The following is a 17,942-nucleotide window of genomic DNA, read 5'->3' as shown; positions in this document are numbered from 1 at the left end:
GACAATCCCCCCATTCACCACATCAGCACCAAGCGCATTCCTTCCATCTGGAGACGGTCCCACAGACTCGGTCCTTACTCCAACAGTGCAGACAGCAGCTCCCAGCTGCATCCCCCCAAGTCCTGCAGACACAAAGCTGGAGCAATGGCAGCAGGCAACAACCCTGGCAGCAGCGATAACATCAGGGCAGGACTTGAGGCATAGGCCCTGGACCCCACACAGCAGAATCAGCAAAAGGGCCCCCAGATGCAACAGGCTTCCCACATTTTGAGGAAAGGATAGTAATACCCAAATGCCATCTTAAGAACCCCCTCCTAGAAAGATTATTTATTTACATAACTGCACCACTGCCAGGGACCTCCCAATTTTCATAACATGGGCTTAATCAATGACATTCTCCATCCCCCTGGTTCTGTTGTGAGTGGCCCATTCAGGAAAATGAAATGGTTAGCCTCAGTGTTTCTTAGATGGTGTTGACAGCCAGATGCATTTGACATATGTCTTGTGGCTGGCATGTCACATGGGAAAAGATAACGGAGCACAACTGACTTTGACAATGGAGGTGGCAGAACCCTTGTCAACTTTGAAGCCTGCAGAATCCCACCAATACTTCTACTGTTTTGATATAGAAACCTTTTAGCAATGGAATTCACTGATGCAAGATGTGGTGATAGCATCTTTTTAAAAAAGGATTAGACAAATTTACAGAGCATAAAGTAAATAGCGCTTTGCAGAGAGCCAATAGCAACTGGGGAAGGGCAATTTTCAGCAAGAACCAACACAGGACACTGATCCCTGCCCCAGTTTGCCCCTCACCCTTGGTTGCTTTTGCTTCAAAGTAAAAGAGACCAGCATAAGCACACTTAAAAGAAGCAGCAGCATGAATAGCTTAACATGTCCTTTGGCTTGAATCGCACTCAAGGGCAACCACAGACAAAACATATTCACAGTGATCTACTTGGGCTATGTATGGCATAGATTTTTGCATAGTGTTTATTTTCTATTGTTATAACAATTTCCCATATTTTCCCATGAATAAGACGAGGTTTATTTATTATAAAGAAGTGTTAAAAATTGGGGGTCGTCCTATACACGGATAGTGCATAGGGGGACATGTTATTGGTGTTAGCCGTGAGCAGGAGATTTTAAGCAGCGCTTGGGCGGGTGATTGTTTGCTGCAGCAATGCCTGCTGCTGCAGCAAGTATGCATGTGATTGGCGGTTGTTGGCGGCTAATGGGCAGATTGGTGGCTTTGTCGAGTTGTGCGAATGGCAGGGGTGGTCAGGCAGGTGAGCGATTGTCGGCACCCCCCCAAAAAAGCTTAAGAACTCTGGCCAATCTTCCCCCATTTCCTTAATTTAGAGTCCCAAAAAATAGGGGACGTCTTATACACGGGGGCATGTTATATATGGGGGGGGGGAACGGTAATTTCTGACTTATTTATACCGTGTGTTTTTTCCTGTGTGTAGATCCACTCTTGCAGAGGCCAAGGGGATCGCCAGTACAAAGCTTTGAGAGGATGTGAGCAACTTTGTCTGTAGTGCAATTAAGGCTTGTTGTGGGCTACTGTGTGTTTGTATGGTTCTTGACAGCAAAAAGCTGAGCAATCTGAAATAGTTGTGCTGGGTAGCATTGTACAGATGCAAAGCTGGTGGAAAAGCTAATATTTAATTGCTGCCTATCATGAAACAGGCTTTCAAATGGACTCTCAAGTAGTGTTTGGTCAGTTTTGTTTTGGGTGTTTTGCCATCAGCCCTGTAGTCATTGTTAAAACAGTTTCATTTCTAGCAGATTCCTGGAGAACCAGGGAGCTGCCCTGAACCAATAGGAGAGAGCTTTCAGGGGCAACCATGTCAACCACCTGAGTCGTTTGGGTATTCCAAGAGGAGAGTTGCCAACTCCTCCAAAATGCCGCCAGAGTTGTCTGGAAACCTATTGGATCTAGCAATATCTAAGGGCAAAGCCGCCTATGCAGTTCTACACACTCTTGCAGAGGCTACACAATCCAACAATCATTTATCTCACTCTCAAGTTAATTCATTTTCCATGTTTTTATGTTTTGAAGCAAGGGTTCAGAGCCAGCAGTTCTGTACTGTTACTTGTCTCTCTTGGGCATGGAAAGCCTGAGCAAATAGTCCTAAGTAAGAACCTGGAAGAGGAAAAGAAATTATGTGTACATAAAATAATGTTTCCATAAATGGAAGTTCTTCCCCTACTTTCCTTCTTAATGTTAGGATCCCCCAAGAATCTCTTCTTGGTGTAAGAAGAATCTTACTGGTCAAAGACCCAACTAGTCCAGCAAATGTCATTTATGATTTCTCTCAGTTTCTCATTTTTCCAGTCTTAAGTTCAGTTTTCCACATTTCCACATCAATTCGCAATTTTCTAAAAAGTCATGACAATTCATCAGCTTTTTTTGGTGTGTGAATTTCTCCTGTACGTACACATTTTATGTGCAATTTTGTCGAATATACACATAATATCCTTCCTCTCTGGTCCCTTGGCAAAAGCTCTAGTACACACCATGGTTTCCACTTGCCTAGAATACCGCTACCTGCTCTTCTCTGGTTCCTAACTCCACTTTTCTCCTTGTAGTCTGCTTTGTTAAAACCCCTGCTTTTAAAAAACAAGTTGCCTAACAAATGGTGAAAAACTCTGGATAGCCTCTGTGATAATGTGTTTGAAGTGAATAGCACAATAATGAATACACTGCATTGCAATAAAATGCTCACTTGGCAGCCATGGTCAGTTATGGCTATTGAGACACAATGCCTTTCAATGCACTTGTCAATTTCACCTTTTTTAACCCCTGCACAGGTGTGCAAATGGAAAAAAGTAAATGCAAAAGGCTACTGATTTTTTAAAGAAGAAGTCCAAGGAGTGTTTTTGCCTACTATCACAAACCTTCCTAATGTGGCTCAAGAAACAGCAAGCAAAAACATGATTTGTCCTCATCATGACAAATTATTCAGATGATCCATTTTCCATGTGCGTGGTATAGTCCAGGCAATCTCTCAGGCAGCCTGTCCATCAAAAAAAATAGATTTTCAGTTTAAGAATTTGGACTTTAATGGCTTGTAACGGGAAGAACCCAGCCCAGCAGCCCCAAGTCAAGCTCCAAACCCTCAGGCTGAAATGAAACCAGCCGCACCCCAGTCCGCCTTTCTTCTCCGTGGACTTTGCTCTTTAAAGCCTAGATTGATCTCCAAGAGGTCAGCTTCCATAGTGGGACTTCCTAGAAACTTAAGAGGTCAGTGGATGTTGTTCAGCATGAATATCCTGCTCTGTGCTCCATATTGCTCATATTTCCACTCCAAACAATCATGAACAAAAAGTTCTGAAGTATTTTTAAACAAGAAGTGGTAGGGGGTGGGGAACCAAGGACAAGAGCCTATTGTAGGGCACCAGATGAAAGTCCTTATACAAGTGTGGAAGGAAGCCCCACATCACAGCAGCTCAAGTGTGTGTGGGGAGGAGAAGATCTTGAGAAAAGGTTGCCAAATGAAATGGATTTTCCTTTTTTTGTGAATGAGCTCTTACACAGAGACCCATTTGTTGTCCACAAGTAGCAGGTGCAGTGATGGTGTTTTGAAAAGAGACCAGAAGTCCTAGAGTTTGGAGAAGTCATGTTGACAAATGGCTTGTTTGTCAGATGTATACCCCACCTTTCTTTCAAAGAGCTTTGGACAAGATGGGATTTTTTCCTAGTCTACACCCAGCTATGTAAGATTATTGAGAGACACAGACAGCATAAGCCCAACATTTTGCTCTTGAATCAATGGAGAATGAGTACTTGGTTTTGCTACATAATCTAAATCTATTGCCTATTTTTTTCTCCCTGAAAAGTTCTTCTTGGGAAACTAGACTCATTCTGAAAATAAAAGCTCACTGCCGACTGATTCTGTATTTACCATTGTTAATATTTCAGCTCGAGAATATACAAACTTTCCTGGCCGTAACACCATTTGTTCGGATTAATTTAATTTCAAACAGTGTCTCTTCTTTGAAAACGCACATTGTCGCAAGGCCATAAATCTGTGTCTTCTGCAATCTTGGTTACATAGTAGGATACTTTCACAGACACGCCCCCTCTCACTATTTTATTGCAAGTCCATATTCTGTGAAAGTTTCCACAGTGAAGTAAGACACAGAATTATAATAGTTTTTTCAGTGGGCTGTTCCTGCTTCTTTGAGTATCTCTAACATTCAAACAAACTGCCCCACAAATTAAGGAATGAGGCGTTTCAAAGCTCTGCTGCCGCCAGTAACTCTCCCTGCTCTGATTACGATAGGAAGGTCACACAAAGGGAACTTTTGGAGTAAGGGAGGTTTGGGAAGGTTGCTGTTGATTGTTTTTTTAAAAAACAACTTATTATGTGACTTCACTACACTAGACTGATAAGGTAAGATTCCAGTCTCAGCCAGGATTTCAGGCTAATTCATGTGGGCAGACTTCCAGTTTTGAGAAGGAGGGAACAAAGGCAGTGCCGGCGCTCATCACATTTCTAGAACTGGCTTTCCAACCCCAAAATAATAATGGCCAGTGCAGTATTTCAGTTCCAATAAGAAACAGAGCTAAGTGCTTTAAGACAGTGGTAGGCAGAAAGTAGATGATCTACGACAGTTCAATAGGGCAAGTGGAACAGTGAAACCCCATCCTGCCACCAGCCAGTTCCCACCTGCCTGCCCTCTTATAAACTCCCCAGGAAGCGACACTGCCTCTTGGCTTCCTACTCCTCATTCTCACTGTTGTAGAACTCATCTACAGCAAAACTAGAATCAGTTGGCTCTGCCTGTCATTGGCTGTGGTTGCACCTTCTATTGGCTCTGACTCTCCCTACTGTTGACTTCCTGCCTTCTGCCCTACCAGTCTCAATGGGCACTAGCCACCACTGGTCCTACTGATCTTTAATTCTTTCTGTATGTCATTGGCACTTGGTTCCATTTGGTAAATCGTGGGGATCAAGTAAAAAAGCAAACTGGATCTGAGAAGCCAGAAATCTGCCCAGCTTTGCTTTAAGGCAGACTTCCCCCACCCTGGTGTGCCATTTGGGTGTTCTGAAGTACAACTCGCTGTCGTCCTTGACCACTGGGCGAGGCCAGCTGGTGCTGATAGGAACTGCGGTTCAAAACATCTGGTATGCACCGGGTTGGGGAAGCTAGGGCTAGCCAATGTGGTGCCCTCCAGATTTTGGGCTACAATGCTCACCAGACTCAGCCAGCATAGTCCATGATTTAGGGTGATTGGAACAGCAACATTTTGAGGGCACCTCAGTGGTTACCCTTGGTTTAAGCCAAGTAAATATGCAACAGACTTCATCGCTAATAAGAGTATTCTTGTTGCTGCTGATCACTATGTGTTACGGAGCTTACTCCCAGCAAAGTGTACATAGGGTTATATCCCTAAAGCAGGGGTGGGGAAACTGTGATACCCCATATGGAGTCGGACGTCAATGATCGGGGTGATGGGGACTGTAGTCGAACAACATCTGGGGGACACCAGGTTCCACATCCCTGTGCTAATAACTCTCCCACCCACACGGATGTCATTCTGATTCCCATCTCCACAGATGTCGCACATGTGGTATCTGTGGAAACAGACCAAAAGTTAACATCTGAATGAGAGTCCCAAGGAATGAGAGTCCCGACTTAACACTTTCCACATGGGGTGGGGAACATTTGTTCAAAATATTTTGCTGGAAACTCTTGTTAGTTGACCTTTCTGTCCTCCACAAACTCTTCTGGACATTTCCCCCCCTAAACCCATCCATTTCCCTTGGCAGTAAATTCCATCGTTGTTCACAACAAGGTGTGGGGGGGGGGGTGGGAAGGCACACAGTTGTATTTTGTGGAAACATGATGCTTTGTTTTGTTTTGCCCAGTTCTTACTCATTTCTTATCTTCCATGTGAAGGGGGCCTTGTCAACAGGACAAGGTCGAGAGGCGAAGAAATGGAAAGTTGCCAGGGTAGCACTACAAAGGAGGGAAGTTGGAAATCTTAAGCCAGGATTCTAAAAGGCACACAGGAGTCAAAGTTCTGCACACATGACAGAGTTTCTGAGGACCAAACTACACATTGCTTTAAAAGCTTTACAGCAGAGGCAGTCAACGTGGTGCCCTCCAGATGTTGCTGGACTACAATGCCCATCACCCCTGACAATTGGCCATGCTGATTGGAGGGGGCTGAACCAGTTCGGGGCACATGGAGAAGATGACAAACTTCTCTCCCCTTACACTGATGGTGGTGGTGGGACTCTCTCAGACCAAGGCTTGGACTCCCTTCTGGGCAACATTATGAGGGCTTCATGCCAGTGGTGTTTAGTTTAGAGCAGGGTTTCTCAAACTTGGGACTCCAGCTGTTTTGGGACTACAACTTCCATCATCCCTATTTAGCAGGATCCGAGGTCAGGGATGATGGAAATTGTAGTCCAAACACAGCTGGAGATGCAAGTTTGGGAAACCCTGCTCTAAACAAAAAAGCCCCAAAGGCTGCAACGTTATTCCTTCCCACGGAAGAAGAGAAGAGTTTGGATTTGATATCCCGCTTTATCACTACCTGAAGGAGTCTCAAAGCGGCTAACTTTCTCCTTTCCCTTCCTCCCTCACAAGAAACACTCTGTGAGGTGAGTGAGGCTGAGAGACTTCAAAGAAGTGTGACTAGCCCAAGGTCACGCAGCAGCTGCATGTGGAGGAGCGGAGACGCGAACCCGGTTCACCAGATTACGAGTCCACCGCTCTTAACCACTACACCACACTGGCTCCATCATCCTTCTTGAGGTGAGGCAACCAGAGCTGTATACAGCATTCCAAGTTGGATTGCCCCTGTATCAAAATGTGTGGAACTAAGTAAGAGAGTTAGGGCAGCAGTCAGGGAGAGAAATGTTGTGACACAGAGGGAAGGCACAGGGGCAGCTACCAGAAAGTGTTTCAGCCCAGAAAGTATAGAAAGAGAGGATGAGGGTCTGAGACGGTTTAGGAGTTAAAGAAAGCTTGTTTAAATAAAGTTCCCTGTTTTTTAGTACTGCTGCCTGATCCTTAATGATAATCAACACCACTTAAAACAGCACCTTCCTGATGCTGAAGTTCAGAGGAAAGCGTGCTCTCATTCCTACATGAGTAAGCACCAGGTGCACCTCATCCATGTGTCATAAGGCAGCATCAGAGGTTACAGAAGGGAGGCGAATGGGGCAGCAACATCAGAGTCAGTAGCGTGCTCCCTCTGGTACAGCAAGATAACAGAGATGACACGTGCAAAAAGTTGTTTCTGCATTTATCTAGGACAGCCGATTCACCTTTTCCTGGGCCTCATGCAGGCCACCTAACAAACTGATCTTTGATCAAAGGATGGCAAACGTTAAAAAAATGAAAAGCAAACACTGCTTCTTCTGTGAAGAGAGCAGAAAGGGTTTTTTCCCCCCACTGACCTTTCTCCAAGAAGCACCTCTAGTTCTTCTTAAAAGCTCAGGAATGTGATTGCCCAAAACAGAAATTCTGTACAAACATTTGGACCAAGCATACTTACCTTATTAGGGGCATCAAAGAGATTAAGATGCTGCTGCCTACATAGCAGCTTTATGTAACTGTGTTCATGTCTGGTGAGGAAATGGGACTTAGTATAATCAGCTACAGCTGTTGGGACAGGAGTAGAAAGGGCTGGAAATAATCAGCGTGTCTGCACTGCATGGGTGATCTGAGTTCATTGCCTCCACTCACTCATTCATACATCCTCTTCCAATTGCCTCCTTAGAGGATGATTTCCAACAATAACTGCTGGATCTTATAGGAAGGCAGGAGATTAAATCAGTTAATTTGCTTAATTTGTCATTCTCAGGGTCAGCTGAAGTTTGGAGGGATGGGGGCCAACACAATTTATTTGAAAAGTGCCGGGTACTGGTGTAATCTGTTTCAGATAAAATGACAGTGTTAGTAGCATCATATTGGGAAAATGGCAGAACTTCCACATTAAAACTATTTTCTTTACATCATTTTACACAGAGTTATATTTTGCAGGAGGTAATGTGGACTAATTTGTCTGGGGGATTTTCTTTTGATTCTGTGGTGGTAGTCTTTTCTGCTACCACCACAGACTCAAAGGAAAATCCTTTGTTGGCATGCTTCTGTCTCAGGAGACAATGGAGGACTGCCCCTTGGTGCGTGTCTGTTTGTGAGGTCAAGCTGTTGGATGCCGAGACTGATACGGGAGAGACATGTTTTGTTGCAGCTGGGGCAGATGAAGGCGTCCAGTTGGGCTGTTGCAGATGCACCGTACTAGAGTGCCAAGACTGGAATACAATTAAGAACAAAGACTAAACTGGCTTAAATCCAAATCGCCTTATTGGTTTGTGGTATATAAGCAGTTTTAAATACTGACCAAATTGTTCCTAACATGTGACACCAGATGCTAAACTTCCATAGCTTTTGTTTGCTGTGCATTTTTCATATTTGGTTCTAAATGTCCCAAATAACAATACTCACGCTGTGTCCCGTTTTTCAAATTAAGAGCTACCCATCAAACTGTCAGCAAGCTTGTCTCACTCTGCAGGCTCTTTCCAAAGCTTAAACGGGGCAATCTCTGTGGCACCACTGAGCACCAGCTTCCATTTCTGCAACGCCAAGTGTGCATACTAGAATATATGCTGTATACAGCTCTGCAATGGTGCCTTATTTCACTTATTAAGTAATTAATTTGTATCTTACTCTTCCCACACTTAGGGAGGCTGAGAACAATGTGGTGTGACTGAAATACAGTATAATATATTTTAAATGATAAGACAACAGAATAAAAACTTGGTGTGAATGGATGTGTTATAAAAATGAAGGGGCAGTCTCTGCAGGATTTTTATGATAATCCTGCTAGAAGGGGGCAGAGGAGGAACAAGTTATTGGTTGGGAATAGGGGCTTCCTGCACCACTTGTAAGTCTGTGGCTTTAGGAATGGGTCTACATAGATAGCTTCTATGTCCAGGGTAGCACTGATTCTAATAACTTATGGTATTTTCCTGCAGGGGTGCCAAGCATACAGATGTTTTTAGCTATGAGCGCAAACTTCAGTACTCCTAAAATATGCAAGTACTCCTTCACAATTCAGATTACAGCACCGCTTAGAGGTGGAGTTTCAGAATTTAACAAACTTCAAAACACCATTGCAAAATACTCCTAGTTTCAGCTCAGCCACTGGAGAGGAACAGCGGAAGCTTCCTGGAGACTGAAAGGTGGTCATTAGACACCGTAAGAAGAACAAAGCTTGTCCGGATTATTGCAACAATAGCTGAATTATTTAAGATGGCAGTTCTTGCAGTATTAAGCTAAAGGTTACTTTAAATATAAACAAAAACACTGCAAGCATTTTAATCGTTTCATGTACAACGAGGCCCACTCCGTAGAAGTACAAAATCATTTGTAATAATAATAAAAATAATAACAACGTGTGGTGGACAGTTAAAAAGGGCCAAGATATTTCTCTGTTCAGCCCCCAGGCGGTTTTTGAATGTTAGTTCTCAGGAAAGTCATGGTATTGTTTTCATTTACTGTAAAAGGTTCCTTTTAGGACAAGAACAAAGAGCTCAGAGATGGATTACTCCCATAAGGAGCATTATTTAGTATATTTACCCACAGAGGATAGACTGTTCCAGTCTATGATAATGTTTGAAAGCAATTCTATTTGCAATATCATTGACTTGTTTGATTTTGCTCACAATTATTCTTAGGGCATATGGTTCATTGTCTTAAGCACACCACATGCTAATGTTGGCAGGTACAGCTCCCAGGCTCTCAGAATTGTTAGTTGTGAGGAACCTGCTTCTGATAATCACCTTGGTGAGGCTGGCAGCTAATCTGAAGCCCAGAAAGATGGGAGGAGGTGATAAACCGAAGAAGAAGAAGAAGAAGAAGAAGAAGAAGAAGAAGAGGAGGAGGAGGAGCAAAGTCTTGTTCCCAATTGTTCCAACACTTCAGGTCCTTGCAAAGGAAGTATTTTTCAGGAAAGGGGGTTCAGTTAAACTGCACAGGCTAGCTCCACCACACACCAGCCATGACCCTCAAAGGACACAAGTTGAACAAGTATGAGCATAGGTCCTATGTGTTTATCCAACAGAGGCTTGTCAGTGCCCAAGAAGCGCCCTTTCTCATCCTCACCAAACGCACAGCTGGGGGGCATGACCCTGCTCCCCCTCTGAGGCCACACCCACAACAGGCAATATAAACTCTATGATACCGCTTTAACAGCCATGGCTTCTCCGCATAGGATCCTGGGAACTGCAGTTTGTTAACTGCAGTTTATGGAGCTACAATTCTCAAGAGTGGTTTAACAATCACTCCTTCTTCCCAGGGAACTCTAGGAAATGCCGCTCTGTGGCAGGGATGGAGTCTCTTAGCAACTCACAACCGCAGTTTCCAGGGTTCTTTGGTGAAAGCCAAGGTGTGGTACAATAGAGCTTTAAATATATGGCATGGATGTGGCCTCCATGTAAGTGGGATGTTCATTTGAACACCCCCCTGGGCAAAAACAGCAATAGTGCTCTAAACCACTGTGCCACAGAGGAACAGCTGGCTTCAGGTTGGGCATTGATGCTGCTGTCTGTGTTGCAGGCCTTGCTGCTGCCCCTCAAGGAGAGCTGCTGGACTGCCTGCAGAGCCACACGGCTGCATACACACCATACACTTAAGGCACATGACTTTCCCCAAAGAATGCTGGGAACTTTGGTTTGTTAAGGATGCGGGATATTGTAGCTCAGTGAGGGTAAACTACAGTTCCCTGGTTTCTTTGGGAGGAAGTCAAGTACATTAAATGTCTGGTGTGTATATTCAACTGCAGGAACTTACAATGACCAGCAATGGTCAGCAGATGCAACAGATAGTTCCTGTGCCTAGATTCTCACTAAGGGGTGAGTAAGTACTGCTTTCTATTTTGTGTCCCCTGTCTCTGGCGCCACAAAGTCCTCTTTCGGTATTAGATAATATAGTTACCCTGGGCTGTCTTTAGCATATGTACCACCAGGGTGTGAAGATCTGCCCAGCGCCCCCAAATTTAGATTAGCCACCACCAAATTAACTTTTCTTGAGCTTTTTTTGGGGAGGGGGGAAGCAAAAGTTGTTGACCTTTTTTCTGTTTCCTGACTTGGGAATATTTGATGCTACGGAGTAACAGAATGACAAAGGAGGGAGGCAGGGATGTATACAGTAGGTATACATTTGGCACCCCACTGAATTCGGTTCCCGGGTGCCCTGCACCCCTTGCATCCCCAGGTAAAGACAGCCCCTGTATGACTCCCACAGTCCCATCGCATGTATGGAGCTGAGGCTCCTGTTGAGTATTTGCATCCTGAGTCCTCTTGAGAAGACATGGGCTAGCAATATACCTTTCCTTACTTTGTTGTTAGCCCTGGCTGTTTACACAAAGTTTTGTGCAGCATGCCGTTTCATCACAGGCCCCATCATCAAAATCCCCACATGTGTGTTCTAAATTCTTTAGACATGAGGACAGGGTGATATAACCCTATGTCATGCAAGATGCGTATGCTCCTTGGATGAGGTTTATAGACCGGCGGTGGTGTGCTGTAACGGATTGTAAGAGAGTGAATCAGAATCCTATCCTCCAGGGAATGGAGGAAGAGGAGGCACACCTTCAAAGATCTGAGCATCAACAAAGATCTCTTTCTCTGCAGTTTCTCGCACTGCCTCTGGACATATGCTTTCCAAACAGCTCACTTTCAGATAGTTCAGGTTACAGGGTCCCTTTGCACCCAGCCATTTCTAAGCATTTTTTAACAGCTTTGTATTTAAAATCTTGTCTGGCAGTCAAAGGAGTTCAAGATTTCCATGCAGGTGAGAGAGAGAAATGGAGGGAAACACTGCCCCATCCTTCCTTCTCCAGCCTGCTTGGTTTCTGTTCTACCTACAGAGAAAGGAACATGCAATGGATTAGCAGAGGGTGGGGCAGAATGATCCTGAACTATTCAGAAGCCGACCGTCTCTGACATTGGAGGAAGAACATAGTCATCAGGTTTTGCTGTTGATTGCCTTATCTCTCATGAATTTGTCTAATCCTCTTTTAATGCTAAGCAAGTTGGTGGCCATTCCTGCCTCTTGTGGGAGTGAACACCATAGTTACGCAATGCGTTATGTGATGTGAAAATGCACGCTGCTGGACTAATAGTGGGCCACTATAAAACTTTGCAAGCTAATAACTTTTGTGGGTTTATTTACCATACTGTTTTGTACTGTAATGAGACACAACGTCGGCTCTTTTAAGAACCCGGCCAACATTTCCATTACATTTCAATGTTGTTATGAAATGTTCCTGAAGTATGCTAAGAAGCATGGCAAAGTTCTTGTCAGCTCCTTCCTCATAAAAGACAAATGAATGCTAAATTTTTCCAGCTGTGCTTCACATTGCAGAAATTGAAAATAATGTGAATTCTATATTTTTTTGCATACTGCTGAAGGGGTTTTGGAAAATGGTGGTGTGTTCCTTCCACTCATGATATTTTGTGGGCTTATCATTCTGAAAAGCGGGGGGGAGGGATATACAGGGTTTTTAAAAAGCGTTTGAATTTAGCTCAGCCTCTCCTCTCTTTCTCATCTCTCTCTGCCTTCTGCTTGAAAACGAGACATTTGACACCCTGTCATTTGGATAATGATCATGAATAACAGCCTCTGTTGTTTATTCCAACATGGAAAAGAATTTTTTTTATATAAGAGAAGCATCATCACGACTTTATCAGCCTCTTCCAACCTCCAATCTGTTTGGGTTCTTGCAAAGGACTTGATGAGAACAAGATAACAATTTTGTGGGTTGTCTAACCTGGGAAGCAGACTATGCAGTAAACACTTGCATGATGACTATGTAACATCTAGTCAGACACAAGCAATTAGGGAAATGGTTTGCCAAACACTTAGCATATTTGAGTTCTGCTGTTCAGTGCTATGGGGAGTTTCTTGCTCTCTAGAAATGCTTCTTTCATATCCATGTGGAGAAAGAAGGCAGTTTTGACTTCACCACATGGACACTCTCTGCTTGGTGTCTGGAGTAAGTACTGTCCACAAAGATGCATCTTGTGGAGACCACCCAGGAACACACAATTTGCATCTCCTACAGGCACAGTATGACTCCGGCAGGCACAGTTATGTTGAAGACACCACTCCAACAGGATCTAGCCCTCTTTGCTTTCCTCCTGAAAGCAGCAACCAGTTGAGGCAGATACTTCTCCTGCCCTTCTCTGATGCTCTGCAGTGGTGACCAAGAATAGTTGCATGCAATTGATGGTGAGTTTTCCTTTTCCCCATCTCCATACCTGACAGGGTTCAAACTCAAGTGGGACCTGAATGCAGGGTCTGAAAGCTCAGTAACAAGACTTGTTATTAACATAGTAGTACTGGAAATTTTATCTGACAAGACTTTTACCTGTCTGTTCATCATCATCATTAAGAGCTGACCGAAGGAAAGAGATAGGGGATTTACAAGCCAGACTTTCAGGAAGTCTCTAGAAACCAGCATGGTAAAACAGATAACGTGACCTGATAGATCCCTGTTGTAGACAAGAGGTTCTAAGGTTTGCTTGTTCTGTGTTCTAAGCAACCAAGGAGGTGAAGCCTCCCTTAAGCCCACCATCATTTCACCTAACTGCACTGAAATCTTCAGGCAGAGGCTAGCCAAGTATTTGTTGGTAATGCTCTAGAGCTGCACTTTTTGCATCCACCAAGTTGAACCAGGGAGCCGACAAGATCCCCTCCTGCTCTGTGATTCTGTGCTCAGACTTATCTTGCTTTAGGTCCTGGGTCTTACCCTCACCGATTTGTCAGAAGCCTGATTGGGCATCTTTCACTGGACAGTTGGTATTGCATGACCATTATGGTGAAGAAAGGTCACAGTCACAGCATACATTGAAAGGACATTTATTCAACTTTAAGGGTCATGGCTTTCCCCAAATAATCCTAGGAACTCTTGCTTACTCCTCACAGAGCTATGATTCCCAGCACCCTGGGCAGAGGAGGAATGATGGAGACCACCTCCCTATCCTGACCCTTTCAGAGAGGTCACAGCTCTGAGGCGGATGAGGAGAAAAGTTGGGAAATCATGGGAGAGCCAGAGCAACACCTGGCTGACAGATTGTCATTAGAAAGCTTTCCAGACCCTCCATCTTCCAGAACCTGGCAAGCCTTAAAAGTAGGAGAGCGAAGAGCTCAAAGACAGAGGGCACTTAGCAGCAAACGTAGAGGAGGTGATGATGATGATGAATGAGGAAGCAGGAGAGACAGGGGGGTGGAGATTCACGCAGGACAACACCATTATCCAAGAGGCCCACACCCCATCAGGGGGCCAGTTGATCCAGGAACAGGCAGATAAAGCTGAAGTGATTTCATCAACAGAACCTCACACCCATCTCAAACTTCTTTGTCAGTCATACAACAGTTATCCTCTGGTTATCCAGAGTTATCCTCAAACAGAAGTAATCACTCAAAGGGCGATTTCATAGAAGTTAAGACTCTTCCCCAGAACCTACAGGAAGAGGTTAGCAAAGTATGTTCCTCAAATACATGAGCACTCTTTTTCTGAATACGTACTTCAAACCAACTTCTGACTATTACGACTACCTGTTGAGCAACATATTGGGAAGAGGAGATTGACTTTCTCCTTTTCTTATCTAAGGTGATTGCTGGGGAGAGAAAGGAGTGGGAGGGAGAAGCAGCGGCAGCGTCACTCCAAGCAAATTGGATTTCCTTTCTGCCGCACTAATGGTGGAGAGAGTTTAAAGAGGGCAACCCCATCAGCATGAAGTAAAGCTTCCCCTCGTGGCTCCTCCGTTTCCTGTCCCAAGGGGAAGTGGAAGGCCACAAGCCAGGAGACCACAAAAAAGGAGAAGAGGCTTTCTTGCGTCTGCTGCAGGGAAGCCGAATGGCACAACTTTCTGGGCAACAAAGAAAAACATATCATGTGTGGGAAAGGTAACTGACAATTTTGTAACAGCCCAACTTGAGTTGCCAGCAGAAGAAACCCCCAATACAGTCATGACTCAAGAATCAGCCTTCTGTCAGGGAAAAGAGATTACTGCTATCAACAATGCAACTTATAGACAACTCTCACATTCCATTTGCTTTGGTAAATGATGCTACCCTCTATTTAAGGCATAGGCAAACTCGGCCCTCCAGATGTTTTGGGACTACAGCTCCCATCACCCCTGACCACTGGTCCTGTTAGCTAGGGATCATGGGAGTTGTAGTCCCAAAACATCTGGAGGGCCAAGTTTGCCGGTGCCTGCTCTATATTCCTATGAAGAGTGTCATTGTGTACATTTGTTACTACCGGCGGACCAATTTCTGCTTTCACAGCTTTCCAGCTCCTCCACAACTCACACTTGTCCCTTGATGCAGCCACTGCTTTCCACCAGCACTTTTTGCAAAACAAACAAAAGCCACTTTGCTCTGACAGCAGTGAAGCCAGGAAAGCCTGAGCTGCTTTGCATTCCCTTCTCAAGTGACTGCAGCAGCAGGGGTTGTGGACTGCATCTCCCATCAGCCTCAGCCAGCCTGGCCAATGGTCAGGAATGATGGGAGATGTGGTGAACACCTGGAGGGCACCACGTTGGTGACCCCTGCTGCGCACGTGCACATAGGTAGAAAACTGCTGTACACTAGATCAGAATTTGGTGATCTAGCCCAGTAGTGACAACAGGTCTCCAGTGTCCCAGGCAAAGAAGCTTTCCCCATGACAAAGGGTCTGGAAACCAAGCCGTATGAGAAATAGTTGAGGTCGTTGACAATGTTTAGCCTGGAGAAGAGAAGAATGAGAGATGATATGATAGCCATCTTCAGATACCTGAATGGTGGATCAAGCTTGTTTTCAGGAGGATAGGACCTGAACCAATGGATTCAATTTATGAGAAAGGAGATTCCAACTCAATATTAGGAATAACTTTCTCGTTGTAAAAGCTGTTTGATATTGGAACAGGCCACCTTGGAAGGTTGTGGGCACTTCACTGGAGCTTTTTAAACAGAGTTTGGACGGCCATCTGTCAAAGATTCCTTAGCCATGATTCCTGCATTGCAAGGGGTTGGACTAGATTATCGTTGGGGGATCCCTTCCAACTTTACAATTCTATGACCCTACCCTATGCTCCCTGACTCTATAACCAGAAAAGGCAAAGAATAGAACCCAAGACCTTTCGCATGCAAAGCATATGTTTCACCACTAAGCTACAATCCTTCCCTCTTGGATGCAGCGATGACACCGAGAGTGACAACCCTAGACACATAAAAGCACATCGGAGCGTCTCTCCCAGAATTTGTGTCACACATTATTTTGATTAATGCAATATGGAGTGCCAAAGATAACACAAAGTAGCCGGTGTGCTGAAGATGGAACAGTTGAATTGCTTGAGAAAAACACCCCAAGGCACCGCTGTGTCCTCCCCACACCCTCTTACCAGGTTATAGTCATACATACAAGTACAATCTTCTCCATCTCCTTCATTCTAGTCAAGGATAACAACAACCCTGCGTGGGAGACCCTGCTCCATGTCATCACCTTACATGTCCCAATTACCAGAGTTCATTTCATTGGTTCCTGACCTCCCGAGGCAAGGTCGCCCTCTCTCTGCTACAAAAACAACCACACACACACACACACACTTTCATCTCTCGCTTCCCACACAGCGCAAACTAGGAGCAGAAAAAAAACCCATGCCACTTTTACAGACTGGAAGGAATGCAGAAAACCTGCATGTTTCAGGGACTGAACTAAATCTCCTTAACGGTGAACTCATCACCTCGGGAAGCAACACACACATGAAAAGAGAGGGTTCCCCAGGGAGCTTGTGCAGCCTGCGCCCCCTCCCTGCTTGCTGGGAGACACATTCGGAAGGAAGACGCTTCCACGAGCTCCCTCTTGAATGGCAAATCCGAATGACTATACCCTCCGCATGAATATTCATGAATTCCTCAAACTTTTTGTCTGAGTGTGTCGAGGCTGACATCACAGCCCGGCAGAGCTGCCAGCAAAAAAATCCTTCTCCCCCCCCCCCCGCCGCCTTCTTTCAGTTTCTTCCTTTGGGGGAGAGTAGGGGGTGGGGGAGGGAAAGGAGGGGGGATGCCTGGCTTCTTTCTTCTTCTTCTTTTCTTCCCCCTCTTCCAATTCAGAGCGACTTATTTTGGTTCCTTACCCTTTGGCTCGTCCATCACTGCCTCCTCCTGTGCCCACTTCCCGCTCTCCCCTCTCTTTCTCTCTCTCTCTCCAGCCTCCTTTGCTCAGCTTCGGTTGGCTCTGCGAGGGGCACATTCAGCGGGGCTATTTAACGGTCCAGCACTGTGGGTGGGAGGGGTTAGCTTAACTCCGCATGACTCAGAAGGAACCTAGAAGCAGGTCAGTATTGTGCTGTGCACTCACACACAGTTAAGACACACACACACACACACGATATCTCAGGGTTGCAGCCTGCTCTAGTCCCCCAGGGCCTCAAGTGCCACACACCCCTTTTCTGTTGGCAGCTGAGGTGCCTTTTATCCAAATACTAGCACGCTTTGCCTCCCCAACTTGGAGAGTTGCAACCAGAGGCAGATAGATGCCTATCTATCTCCCTGTGGTCGGTCCTTTGCCGGGAGAACAGTGACTTTGCTGTGTACAAAACAATGGCTTGCCTGCCTCTGAAGTTGCCTAGCACTCAAGAGACGGTATAGGAGTGGGAGACGTGTTCATGGCCAGGCCTCCGGCCTCCCCCAATTCTGCTAGCTTCCAGGCTATGGGCGTAGCCAGGGGGGGGCAGGGGGGCAAGTGGGCAGCTCCCCCCCATCAAGTAAATCAATAAAAAATACTTAACTGACTGAGGTTCTACTCCCCCCCCCCCAATATGAAGCCTGCCCACCCCCCTAACATAAATCCTGGCTACGCCCATGTTCCAGGCTTATAAATATTGCCGTTGATTTATTACCGTTATTTATCCCCCACCTTT

At 45.2% G+C, this 17,942-nt stretch overlaps 1 protein-coding gene across 1 annotated transcript in view; it reads right to left on the bottom strand.

Annotated features, from left to right (window-relative positions):
• Nucleotides 1-17,309, bottom strand: part of ENTPD1 (ectonucleoside triphosphate diphosphohydrolase 1) — a 39,981-nt gene extending 22,672 nt beyond the window's left edge. Inside the window, exon 1 of the mRNA XM_081191116.1 lies at nt 17,157-17,309. Coding sequence (XP_081047242.1) covers nt 17,157-17,172 — 16 coding nt within the window. The 5' untranslated portion in view covers nt 17,173-17,309. The remainder of the gene's footprint in view (nt 1-17,156) is intronic.
• Between the last annotated feature and the right edge of the window lie 633 nt (nt 17,310-17,942).

This window comes from Podarcis bocagei, assembly GCF_964188305.1.
Source record: "Podarcis bocagei genome assembly, chromosome: 4".
Taxonomy (NCBI): Eukaryota; Metazoa; Chordata; class Lepidosauria; order Squamata; family Lacertidae; genus Podarcis; species Podarcis bocagei.
This window is presented reverse-complemented; position numbering and strand designations above follow the sequence as displayed.